The sequence below is a fragment of the Heterodontus francisci genome, chromosome 23, assembly GCF_036365525.1.
Source record: "Heterodontus francisci isolate sHetFra1 chromosome 23, sHetFra1.hap1, whole genome shotgun sequence".
Taxonomy (NCBI): Eukaryota; Metazoa; Chordata; class Chondrichthyes; order Heterodontiformes; family Heterodontidae; genus Heterodontus; species Heterodontus francisci.
The window spans coordinates 30,306,264-30,320,236 of record NC_090393.1 but is presented as its reverse complement, the minus strand read 5'-3'; the positions used below and the strand labels follow the sequence as shown (position 1 = coordinate 30,320,236).

The 13,973-nt window shown below is 39.0% G+C and overlaps 1 protein-coding gene across 1 annotated transcript; it reads right to left on the bottom strand.

The window, feature by feature from the left end:
• Positions 1-466: 466 nt before the first annotated feature.
• On the bottom strand, positions 467-10,061 carry pheta1 (PH domain containing endocytic trafficking adaptor 1). The gene is made up of 2 exons (XM_068054958.1): positions 9,999-10,061; positions 467-5,199 (listed from the first exon to the last, which is right to left on the bottom strand). Exon 2 carries the CDS (start codon positions 5,187-5,189, stop codon positions 4,305-4,307), a length of 885 nt encoding a protein of 294 aa, XP_067911059.1. The 5' UTR covers positions 5,190-5,199; positions 9,999-10,061; the 3' UTR covers positions 467-4,304.
• Positions 10,062-13,973: the final 3,912 nt, after the last annotated feature.

The following is a 13,973-nucleotide window of genomic DNA, read 5'->3' as shown; positions in this document are numbered from 1 at the left end:
TAAAGTATTGGAATTTTTGAAGCCTGTTGCCCTAAAATAAACAAAGGCAAACAGAAATCCATGTCTACAAGTAGAAGCTTAAAAAGAAAATGCAAATAATAATTTTCTATATGTGGTTGTGGTATATGGATTTAAAATAACCTCCCCCATCATTGTTAAGCAACTTATGCTTCAGGTACATCTTTTTGCAATCTTTTATTTCAGTTAAAAATACTGCTTACCAATGTTCTGAACATTCACCAGATGTATAGTTGATAAATTAATGAGGAGACAATGAAAACAAAATGGATTTCTTTTGTATAATGTGCAACTTTTGAAATATCATGGACAATGCTATGTCTCTAAAGGCAAATTCTTGTAATTTGTAAAATTACTTTAAAAAAAAAGTTTGCATTTATTAAAAATTGAGAATTGTAAAAAGCATTTAATATTACACTAAAAACACTACAAATATTGACTGATGGTGAAGGGGTACCTTCCTCATAACTAAAACTACAGTGAATATTTATGATTCTACCCTCAGGATAACCCTTGTTTTATAAATGTGAAAGGATTTCACCTACCATACTTTGTGATGTCTGCGTACAATGGTATTGATTTGAATTGGTCAGCTGGTATTAAATATTGGGCAATTTAAAAAAAATTTCTTGCTTATAATGGCTATTCAGCTATAATCACATTTAGCATTGCCAACCAAGGATCTTGAGGGAACAAGACAGAAGTACAAAGGCATATTCGTGTGCTTCATGTCTTAGGCACAATACATTAAAGGCAACAAACACCAAGAATAACTGATTCACTCCATTTTTACTATATAAATTGACATTTTTTTGCAACTGTTGCAAAATACTAGTAATGTTTCGTCTGACACCAATGTTGTGGGTGCAGAGGGGACAAGAAGAACGGGCTGATAACCATCAAACTCCAATATGAAAGATTTAGCAAATATTTGTGCATTCAATAAAATATCAATAATTTTTCTGTACTTCTGTAATGTTCTGTTGCATTTCTTTCTTTACTTACTCCAATGGAAATTTCAATAATTTTTTCAAGCCATTTTTAAGATGGTGCAAGCTAGTGTTTTTTTCTCCAACTGGAGGTAAAGGTGCAAAGTTTCATGTTGAGGTATAGCTCTATAGTTGGCAATGACATTTTAGTTCCTCATTCAAGTGATCGTTCTGCATGCAACAGCCTGGGCAATAAGTGTCAGTAGATTATCTGACTGTGGAAGTGACCATGGCGAAGCACAATTCTATAATTATCCAACATTCACATTTCTAGCAATGATCACTACTAAGTCAGAAGCTGAAACTTTAGTTGTTTCTCTCCACTTCACCCCCAGCTCTCACTCACCCACCAAGAGTTTGACTGAAATTGTTTAAACACAGCACTAAATACAGCGGAAGTCCCGCAATTCCTGCACTGTTTTACATCGTTTAGCATAAAGCTGTAGACGTTAGTGTTAAAAGTAAGATAAGATGAATTATTATTACTACAAAGAAGTACAAGTTCATTATTTAGTTTAGTGTAGTACATCTCTTATCTATGTGACACTACTTTTGGAGAATAAGAAATAAAAGTGATTTGAGTATGCTTCAATTGTTACTGGAAGCTTGACAGCCTGAAATATCGACTAAAAGTATGGAGATACAGCCACTTTTCACAATTCTACAGATGATGATCACATGCAAGGTGGTGAGTTGTATGAAACTGCAATCTTGGATGCTGAAAACAAAACTGAAAATCCTTCCTAGGAGTCCACAGGACAGACACAAGTGTGGCACAGCAGAACCCCCACCTCCCCTAGTCCCAGACCTTATACTCAAAACCTAAATCCCTGGGATCTTCAGCTCCAGAAGGAGCTACTCTACTACCAGGCAGGGCAATCAATCTACTCACCAGAAAATGACTGCACTGATCAAACAGGTAGAATTGCCCCTTCCAATTGAGTAGATGGCCAATCTGTCACAATTTCAGGGCTGCAGAATCTGCTTGTTAATGTTAAAATTGACTCCAAAACACAAGTAAATATTGCAGAATTATGAAACAAAAACTTTAACTAACTGTATTTCATCTTCAGTTGGGTGATGTGCTGTTAGCCTCAGCTATGGCCTTGTTTTTGAAAAGATACATCACTAAAAACTGCACCACATTTGAAATAATTCTGCTGTAATTTGTGTTGACAGCCAGAAATGACATTTGGCTGATTTGACCCAGATAATGCCAAATAGAAATTTCATCAGGCACACAACACTGGAATTTAATCAACTAATTACTGGGAAATCTCTAAATTCAGAAGTAATAATGCACCACTCATTTATTTAAGAATCTTGGCATCCATGATTTTTTTCCAAATAGAGCCAAAGTCACTTTTATGAAGTTTCTATCTGCTTAGGCACATTTATAAAGTCAATAACTAGCCAGAAAGCCAAACATTTTTTTGAAAGACTGTAATTATAACTAGATATAAAATTTGCTAAAGTTTTTTTTTTAAAGAATTCTTCCCCATTTTTTGAAGGCTTGTGCAGGTATAAAAAGAATGGGAAAAGACCTAGTCATTCACTAAGCCTACCTCCATCTGGACATGCTGCATCCCACATGCACCCTCAACCACCCCACCCCCTGCAGTCACGCACTCTTCGAGGAAGGAAAAACGCTGAAGCCATTTTGGGAAACCTAGGTGGGTGGGGGCTCATTTTCACTTGTGGCAGGGGCAGAAACCTGGGGGAGACTTCAGTTGAAAGGAAAATTGGGCACAGCGTAGTGGTCAATCCACTACTAGTTTTCTGCCCCTACCAAAAATGGAAATCAGCCGCTATGCATGAGTGCAGTCATCCAGTAGCTTGCCCAAGGGGGATTATATGGAGAGTGTTAGCAAGCTATTCGCTGTTGGGGTCAGCATAGCCAAGCTTGATCCTGTCCTCATTTGATATCCACATGTGTACTTTCTAGCAAGTATCACTTACCCAGGGAGACTGAAGCCAACTTTAGTGGCTGACCCATTTTCCCAGCTGAGATCAGCTGGCTCTGCCGAGACCAAGGGATTGAACATGGGGCCTTTCTGTTCTATATGTCTCAGTACTACATACTACATTGCATTTACCCAGTAAGCCCCTGGAAACGGACACAATGATTTTAAACAAATACTGTAATTACTAATCAAATCAATTCCAAAACAATAAATATGTATTCCTTTATTCATATATGCCTTCAATTATTCTAGTGTTTGACATAGGCGCTTAAGGTCCTTTACCTGTTCCCTTTAAACAGGACACATTGGAAGTAGAAACATTTTACGTATTAGGTACCCTTTGTAGTCACTGGATTTTCATAAATAATAGTGTATGTTATCATTAAGTTAGTGTTTTGTAAACTAGCTACTTGTAAAATGTCTTATTCTACTTCAAATGATTAATCAGAACTTTTAATGATGGCAATGCAGGACAATGGACAAGTAGTGCTGGAGTGATGGGTTGCTGTACCAAGTGTTCACTGAATTTATAATAGCAAAAATAAAGTGGGGGGCGGGGGGGGGGAAAGGAACCTAAAATTTAAAAAAAAACTATACCTGATTGCCCCACCATTGTAGAAAGCGGAGAACATTCTGAATTGGATTTCTCCTTTCCCTTCCCCTCTTGAAGGTGTTGACTCATGTTGTGGTTCAGTTCCACAGATACCAGTAGTCCAAAATGGCCATTGTTCTTGTAGAAACCTATGCAGTGCATGTTGGAAGGCTATCCTCAAAAAGGTGGGCATCACAGCAGATTCTTGCAAGTGCATGACCCAGTGGGAGTCACTAGATTCTGACCAAGTGTGGGAAGCCTGGCTGATTTTCCAACTCCCCCACCCCAGAGTCAATTGTAGTGTATTAAAAAACTGCCCTGGCGAAGACCAGAAATGACCAAACTTAAGACCTTCAGGTCTATTTGGCTTAGTTCTACACCAAGACGGTGCCTTTACTCACTATGCCATAAAGAAAGCTCTGACTATATATTTATTTAAGTTACATATTCAGTTTCATTTCTCTGCCAGGGATAGTAAAGTTAAAACAGATGGACCCAAAAAGCAAATGATGTACAACATTCCCCAATGCCCATTTTATATAGTAAGTACTCACTTGCTGGATCCAGCCAGATTATAAAACAAATTAAAACTGAGGTTTATGTATAGTACCATTTGTACACTTCCTAGGAAGCATTTACTGGATTAGAATGTGGAAGCAAAGAAGAAAGAAAGAATTATGTTTAAAACTTGAGCCTGAAATTGACCTTTGAAAGGAACTGTGCATGATGTGGTATATTAATTCAAACCATTTGATCCAGTTGTGATCCACCATCATTTCTAACCTTGTTCTCTTGCCATTGTCTTCGCAGCTGTATTACATCCCTACCAAACCATTCATGTAACCTGGTAAAGCTGAATGTCCCTGCTGTTGTATTATTATCTTGGGTGAGCATCAAACCACCAAACCCAGACGTTACCCCTACTGTTCCTGATCTCCTCCTAGGGGGCAGAGGTGGTGGCAAGCGTTGTGTATGTAGAGGTCTTTCAGGTGCCTGGTCTGAGAAATACTTTGAGATATCACTATTATCATTAATAGCATGTGCTTTGCCATTCAATTCAGTATCAATAGTTTGATCTTGTGTGGTAGTCCAGGGGACATAGCCATTCTCCTTAACAGGAGTCCTATAAGATACAGAGAAATTATGTGAGATTAGGGGTGAACTATGAGGATTGATTGTTTGCTTTCGCAAGAGTGATTTTCTCTGGCTTTTACGGCCACTGAGTCTATTTTGCTGCATCTCTTCCAATTGCTTTTCAAGTTCCTTCACAACAATTCTCATATAGTCAAAACTTGCACGAGATAAAGCTTTAACCCAGGACTCCATTTCTCCCTGGCTGTCAGCTGCCATTTTATATGTCCGTGATTTAACACAGTCAAACTTGATTGCAAAGGCATAATCTTCTGAAGATTCACACAACTCCACAGTACATCCCTCAAGTATGATCACTCCAATTGGGTCTCTACTGTCTTTTTCTTCAAAGTAAAAAAACAGATTACCCTTCAAAACAAACCAGCGCCTGTGGTAAGCTGTGTTTCGCTCTCCCTTTTTATGCAAGTATCCAGTCTTGTCAGTAGGTGAATCACAGGTGGCATAGTATGCCACACTTCGTTCATTCAACTTCATGCTTTAGTTTCTACAAATAAAAAAAAAATCACAAAAGGACATTAGAAATGGAGAACAGTTATTCTGACATAATTAATGTCACTGTAAAATACAAATCTCAGCCTTAACTGACATGCAGATTTAGTTACATTTGAGGGGCAAGTTTTACTTGTCAGACACCAGTAACACTACAACGAAATGGAGCACTCCATCTCATGGAGGAGGAAATAAATCCTTCATGTGATTGATGTGTTGTGTTGATTTCACTAAGAAACAGCTTAAAAGAACGTACTAGGACACAGGTAGTATGGAGGTACCCAGGAAACATCTACACAAAAGAAGGTCCAAGTAGACTCAGATTATAGAGCAGATGGAATTTACTGCAAAAGGCATGAAATAGGAGAGGCGAAATTGTGTCGAAGTCACATGGAGGCTTAAGGGCTCCAAATAAAATACACAAATCCTTAAAAAAAAAACAATGTAATGGAAAATGGCTGGGTCACAACTACACTGTCAACTGTAGTGTTTCCAATTTGGAGAAGATGGAATGTATCTAAGTTTGAAATTACTGTTGACAATATTAGTAGAAAAACATTTAATGGTTATTTCTATGATCTTAAATTTTCAATGGGAAGCCATGCTTGCAGGAAATAGATTGAAGTTTGTAATTGTGGAATTATCCCTTATGTGTTATTATATTCTGTCCACTATTTTAAAGTGTTAAATGGTTGTAAGACAATGTTACAAAGGGTATTTTCTAGACAGTAATATCTGAACTGTGATTTTAATTTTGCAAATTGTATGTTGTGGCATATGACCAGGAGTTATCTTGGGAGGTGGAGGGAAGCTTAAAAGCAGGAAGAGATGAAAAATCATGAACAGTTTTGATACAGTAAATAAGGAGAAACTATTTCCAGTGACAGAAAGATTGGTAACCAGATTCTACAGATTGAAGGTGATGGGCAAAAGAATCAGAACTTTTTTTTTTAACACTGATTTGTTGTAATCTGGAATGCACAGTGTGAAATGGTGGTGGGTTCAATAGTAATGTTGAAAAGAGAACTGGATAAATAACTGTATAAATACTCAAAAGGGAAAAAAATTACAGGTCTATGGAAAAAGAGCAGAGGAGTAGGATTAATTGGATATCTTCAAAGAGCCGAGGCAGGCACAATGGGCTGAATGGCCTCCTCAGTGCTGTATTATTCTCTAATTCTATGACTCGATATCTAAAAATGCATTTACCTCAGTGTTGATGCTGATTGTAACCCAGATTTCAGCTACAGTGCTGTGTCCAGAGGTACCAGTATTCAACTAAGAAACTGTTTTTCCAGCACCTCTGCATTGTGAACGGTGCCACCATAATTTTCTAATTTAAGCCACATGTACAGGCCTGCACTACAGTGTCCCAATACTGATATCTGGTCCAGTCAACAGGGAGGATCCAACAGACAGGACATAGCGAATTATCCAAAATGGAGAAAAAAATCTGAAGACAGAAAATTATGTAAATGTACACAGGAGATCCATAAGCATCTGTAAAAAGATTTTAGCTGCCTACTGAAACATTATATAATTTCAGATTTTTCTAATCCATGTTTATATTACAGAATTAAAACTGCTAAATGCAATTTTATTGAAAAACACCAGCTGTTGTCTTCCTGGTTCCAGCATTTACCCTTACTGATCCTTTAACAAAGTTATCTCTTGCAACTTCTGCAAATCTTCCTTCTTTACCTGTCTAACTGGTGACAAGTTGATAGCTCTTCTTTTCATCTACTTTCTCTTCCAATTCTAATCTCGATCTCAGTAAAGAACTTCCCTCCATTTTACAATCTGTTGAACCATCTTGAACCATATCAATATTTCCTAGCAGCAGCTCTATGCCAACCAATAGTCACTCTGTACATAATCTAATTTCACACCAACCTCAATGAAACCAATAGAAATGAAAATTGGAGGGGGGGTGGAGGGAGGTTTAATTAATAGGTGGCTGATCCATGTCAGTTTTAACACCCAAAGCAGCAAGTTGAAAATCTATCCCATTGTACGAATAGCCTGTTTTACATTTTATCATTTGCAAATTATGATTTACATGTTTTATATTTGACCTACATGGTTTACTTTACCCTTATTTTTCTTGTATATTAAAAATTGAGAGCTTCTGACATTATGCTTCCCAATATTGGCCTATTCTGATGCTATTGACCACCCAACCTGCTTCTGGTGGAGACCAGCTGCCTCTTCACCCAAAATATTACTACCTTCATGTTAACAGTTCTACTTCCACTAGGTTCCCTTCTCTTCTCACTCAAACCGCTACTTCTCTGCCTCAGCCTAAAACTTCACCCCTCCGCCCAGCTTAACCTAGTTGTTAGATTTTACTGTTACAGTTCAGAAAAAAGGTAAAACAAATCTAATGCATGGCGTTTACTGAACACTCCATTACGATGAAGCAATATATTTGTTGAAAATCCTAAATTGAGATTCATAGCCATCAATACTAACTTTCAATCAATATTGAAAACAAATTTTATTATGTGATTGCTGTTCTGTGGATCCATTGCATTTAGTCCAAGGATATAAAATTGGGAGAGTAAGAGAAATATGTCGAAATTTTGTTCTGTATCTATTTTGAAATGAAAAATGAGGCTCCTTTTCCTTGCTTAAGTTATTCCTCACTTTGATCTTTATTCAGCTACAATACCCCCAGACCCTCTCCAGGGAGCCAGAAGCTGATGCTGTTTCTTAGTGATAGATCCTGAATCGGGCCAATCCAGAGCACGACCATGTCTCAAAACAGCACAGCTGTCAGAACTACCCATACCAACATCAAAGAAGTAAGAGAGATACTGATTTTAAAACAGGGCAGGAACACAGTTTGACAAGGGAGGGTTTGCAAGAAAATGGAATGAAATGTTGAGCTATGTTCACACAACCCTTCACTTTGTAATCAGCACAAATAATTCCTCTGAATATCAATGAAATCATCATTAACATTATATCTTTTGACATTTAAAACTTCTTTGAAGAGATATAGAACTTTATAACACAGAAAGAGGCCATTTGGCCCATCACTTCTTTGCTGAAACAATCCAAAACTAATTCCAGTGGTTTGCACTCTCCCCATAACCAATGTTTCTTCCTTTGCCTCAAATATTTATCTAATTTTCCCTTAAAAGATGAAATGGTTACTGCCTCAATCACTCCCTGGGCAAAATATTCCATGCTCCAACATCCATCTGCGTAAAGGAATCTCTCCCGACCCCTCTTATCACTCTATTAGTGATTATTTTAAATGTGACCCCCTTGTCACGACTCCCCAGTCTACTCAGACAATTCATAATTTTAAAAACCTCAATTAAATTTCCTCTTGCCTGCCCCTTCAAGTAGAAACAGTACTATCTCAAGTCTTTCTTCATAACTATAGCTTCCCATCCTCAGTTATCATGCTGGTGAATCTCCACTGTACACTCGCTAGGGTTTTCATGTTTCTTCTGGAATGTGGTGCCCAAAATTCCACACACTACTCCAACTGTGTTCTAACCAATCTTTTGTACAAACATATTTCTTTATGTCTGTAACAAGATATAGCAACTGAAATAATATATATCTCTTGAAACCCTTTGTACATTACACTAAAGAGAAACAAGAGTATCTTTCTGAAACAAAAACAGAAAATGCTGAAAACACTCAGCAGCCCAGCCACCATCTGTGAAGAGAGTGGACAAGTTAATGTTCAGGTATAGACACTGCATCAGAACTGGAAGATATTACATTCTAAACAGCAATTAAAAAGGAACAAGGGAGAAGAGGAAAAACAAACAAATATCTACTGTTCTGATGAAATGTTCATACCTAAAACGTTAATTTGTTTGCGATGCTGCCTGCCTTGCTGAGTGTTTCTAGAACTTTCGTTTTTTGTTTGATTCCCAGCATCTGCAGTATTTTTAAAAACTTTGTTATCTTTATGAACTTTGTCCTACCATAAACAGAGCACCTGTCTGCTCTCCCAGGAGGACGTAACAGATCCCATGGCATTACATCGAAGAAGAAAGGGGAGTCATCTCCTGTGCCCCAGCCAATATTTATCCATCAAGTAACATTACTAAAACAGATTATCTAGGTCATTGTCACATTGCTATTTGTGAGAGCTAGCCATGCGCAAATTGGCTACCACATTTCCTGCGGTGACTACATGGTTTTTCATGGGGTGTAAAGCGCTCTGGGACACCGTGAGGTTGTGAAAGATGCTACATAAAATGCAAGTCTTTCTTTCTATAAACCTCTGACCATCAAAGCAGAGCAGCCACACCAAAATCGTGGCTTGTGCATTTATTACTATACAGTAAAAAAAAACGTAGAGTGCTGACGGGAACCTGTCAGCAGTTGCTGGGGTGGGAGATCCTAGTCTCAAAACCTGATCCAGGTTTTATTGAAACAAAAAACACAGGAGCCAATGGCTGCAGTCGGCGCGCATGCGCGTTGCCAGTGGGGCACAAACCGGCCGAAACGAGAAACGGTTTTTAACCGGCCGGAGGATTTACCGCCCAAACCCCAACCCTCACATCAATCACACACTTATTGATCTTTTAAACAAAAATAATCGAAATCTGGAATATCTGTAACTGGTGTAACAGTTGCCGACACGGATGGCTCGGTTTTCCCTGGTTATAATTACTAAGGCCTCGGCTCGAGGGGATAAAAAAAAAAGGTAAAAGTCGTCAGTGAGATGAAAAGACAAGCGTTTAACTGCCAATCCTTTCCAACTCTATCAAACTGCCACTGCATAGTCTGTAAGTAATAAAAGGGAGAGTGTGTTTTACTCACTGCCTCGAGTCTCCCAGGCCCTCGCTCATCCTCATTATTTTCCTTTCCTTTTACGTTTAAAGATATTCAAAAAAACGTGTGACGTCACGGCCCAGCCTGGATGGTTCCTGTTCATTCAGCAGTTTCTTATGCCAAGTCCTATTCTTCTCTGGGGTTGCCTTTTTCTATGCTAAAATGTTATTACACCTAACCATTACTTTTTAAAAGTTTTTTTTTCCCCCTCCGGTTCATCCACATTGAAAATGTCATGCCCTTCCTCTCACTGCAATCTCCCCCAATCCTACTATCCTCCTCCCAAATCACTCCTTTGACACTGCCATCCTTCCTCCCTTTGCTTCCACCTGAACCTTCAGTCGCCTCAGCCTGAAACCCTCTTAAGGTTGCCAACTCCTAAAAGTTTAGTCACATGGCCTCTTACCCATCCCGCCCAGTCAGCCTTTTGTGCCACCTCCAATATTTTTTTATAACTAATAAACTAAAGCAGTCAAAGAAAATGAACAAAAACACAGTGTTTTTAATGGCCCACTAATTTTTCTCCTGAGTTGCTCACAGCAGTGACAGGGAGATTAGTCTTTTAATTCCTGGAGACGCCATGACAATCCTGGAGCGCTGGCAGCCCTAAATTCCCCTCTGTTTTTCCACCTCCCTCTTTCCCCCTTAAGACCCTCAAAACCTGCCTCTTTGACCAAGCTTTTAGTCACCACATCAAATATCTCCCTTAGACCAGCATCCATTTTTTAAATATTATACCTCAGGACTTTATGTTAAAGGTGTTAAATACAAACAATTATTGTTCTATACCGCTGAAATTGATTTGAGGCTATTCTTAAAGTTTTACAAGTCAGCTGATGGTATGGTGGCATCAGGCATGCAATTTCCCGCTCCCATTCCATGCAGTTCATAGTCTTTAACACATGTTGTAGAATGTTGCTGAACTGAGACTCGACCCATCCTTGAGTGGGGAGTGAAAGTTGAATTAGGTATCTAGACTAGCCTTACATAACTCCTGTTGGTTGAAGTTAGATTTCTTGTTTATTCAATTAAAATGATACTTCCTCCTCCATTGAAAAGTTTTGAAGTTAGTGTTTATGCACAATAACACCATCATAACACCTAAAATGCTCAAACCATCATTACTTTTCTCATATGGAAAAACTTTGGATCCTGCTGAAATTAGGCTATTTTCTCTCTGTGGCATGCTATTAAAAAATTAGATTTTGGCACAACCAAAAAAAAGCTAAAATAAACACAAAACTGAAAAAATAGAAACACAAAAACTGTTAGAAATGATGGTGTAACACATTGACCTCTCTTGGTCAGAGGAGTGTGACCTGAGAGGGACTGAGAACATAAAAAGGTAGCATACATTCATAAGATTTAAAAACTCATAAATATTATAAATTTTAATGGAGGAAGAAAGGGATGATATGCGAGCCATAGGCATTTGGGAGCTCTGTATCCACAGCAGAGATACAACTTTAAGAAGATACATAAAATGTGTCAGAATGAGCAAGACAAGGCAGTATGGCTTTAAGAAATTGTTGACTTTAATTGCCTATAATCAGGATCTATTTGCTGCTTTTTATTCTTATAGGCTGGGAGGCATTTCTGATTAAAGGCAATTAAGGTAATCAATTTCTGAAAGCTATACCACTTTACTTTGGTTAGTCCAACATATTTTCCTTCACTTCTTAAAGTTGTATCTCTATCATGAATACAGAACTGTCAAGTGTCTATGATTCACATATCGTTCCTCTCTCATTCTGTTACAAAGTGCATGAGACTTTGTACTGTTGCATTCACCAAAATAGTATCTAATCTTGTTGGTAGATGTTCTACAGCACTCTGATCTAAACTGTGATTACAAGAGCTTCTTCCCTTCTTTTCTTCTGCTATCTCCCAAATAGGTGGCACTTGACCTCTGCTGTTCACCCTTCACGTTTTGATGCAAGATTGACACAAACTTTTGTCTTTTTGATGCTGTGCCTATCAACTATCAGCGTATTTAACCAACCTTTGAGATACAGTGTATCATGTACAGCAGGGGTTGCAACCTTTTGAAGCAAGGGGGCACACGTGATAAAATGCTTTGGGGTAAGGTAGAATTGTAATTAAACATCATGTCTGAATCAATCATTTTCTTTTCCAAAAATTATTTGCATGTTTACTTTCAAACACAACCATTGATTGCACAACAATATCAGTCACTAACTCAATGCAAGATCTGGGCTTGATTCTATTGCAGCTCTTTCATTCATGGTTCCAGCTTTGTTCTGGATCAGCAAAGGATATCTTGCAGATGTTCATCAGTGAGCAGAAGTAGAACCTCTCCACATTCAACTGTGAAAATATTTGTCTACATATGCCAAATAATGACAGCATATGCTAGGCATGTCACTGCAAACTTCCAAACTCCTCTGACAGATACTTTTAGCATGCTGGCACACCCACTACATTGAACTTCTTCAGTTGGAGCTCAATCACTTCTTTTTGAATCTCTGGTGTGGTACTTTCAATGTTAACAGTAAAAGGAGCCACAAAATTCATGCCTGCTCATACCCTCCTTTGCGTTATCCTGCATAAATTTGCAGGGACAGGCAGTTGAGCACAAGCATCCAGGTGCATCTCTGGTGCCTGCTACCTCATAAAGCTGAAGATCCAGTGCCTGCTTGCCATGCAAGGGGGCACCCAGGCCTACCCTCTGACCCATCATGTCCCCCTCACCTCGCTGGCAGGAGGTCAATCAGAGTTTTTTTTTAACATGCCCACTTTCATCTGTCTGAAGATTGGTATAATTCAGCTCACTGAGCATACTTGTTTCCAAAGATATGCTAGGTCCTGTGTGAGCCAGGTAAGCAGGATTTCCTGGTGTAGGGGGTTCCAGCTCCATGCCCCAGGAGATATTTGCCTTGTAAGATGCATGTCAGAAATGCCCAGAATTGACAAACACATGCACAACTGGATATTCGGGCCTAGGGTTTCCAAATACAAAGACTTTCATTTATGCAGCATTTTTAATGTCGTAAAGCATTCCAAGGTGATTCAGAAGGGTATTAGCAATCAAAATTTGACATTAGGCCACAGGAGATATCAGGACAAATGACCAAATTCATGGTCAAAGTGATAGGATTTGAGGAGCATCTTAAAGGAGGAGAGGGAGGCAGAGAGGTTTAGGGAGGGAATTCTAGAGCTTAGGACCAAGGCAGCTGAAAGCATAACTGCCAGTGGGAGTGTGATTAAAATCAGTGATGTGCGAGATGCTAGAATTGGAAGAGTATAGAGTTCGCTAAGGGTTGTAGGACTGGAGGAGATAACAGAGATCCGGAGGGGCGAAGCCATGAAAACATTTTAAAACAAGGATGCAAATTTTAAAATTGAGGTGTTGCCAGACAGGAAGCCAATGTAGATCAGCAAGCAGAGTGGTGATGGGTGAATAGAACGTGGCGGCAGTATCTATAACTTTGGCATAAAAACAAGAAATGCTGGAAACACTCAGCACGTCTGGCAGCATCTGTGGAGAGAGAAGCAGAGTTAATGTTTCAGGACAGTGACCCTTCTTCAGAGTTCTGAAGAAGGGTCACTGACTTGAAACGTTAGCTCTGCTTCTCTCTCCACAGATGCTGCCAGCCCTGCTGAGTGTTTCTGGCATTTTTTGTTTTTATTTCAGATTTCCAGCATCTGCAGTATTTTGCTGTTATTCTATAACTTTGGCAGTCTGTCGTGGAAGTCTTGGAAAGGACTGCCGAACTCACATGCCACATACCTCACCCTTGAAGTTCATAAGCCACAGTCAACAGACCTTTGTCACAATGGGCCAAAGGGCCTGCTTCTGTTCTGTATAACTGTATGACTCTAACTCCCTTTGAACGGCAGCACACAGTGGGGGTAAATGTGATTGTTCACCACTAGCCAGCTGGTTTTTGAAAAGCGTGAACATACTTTCATAAGCTCATACGTGGATGAACAGCTCCGTCA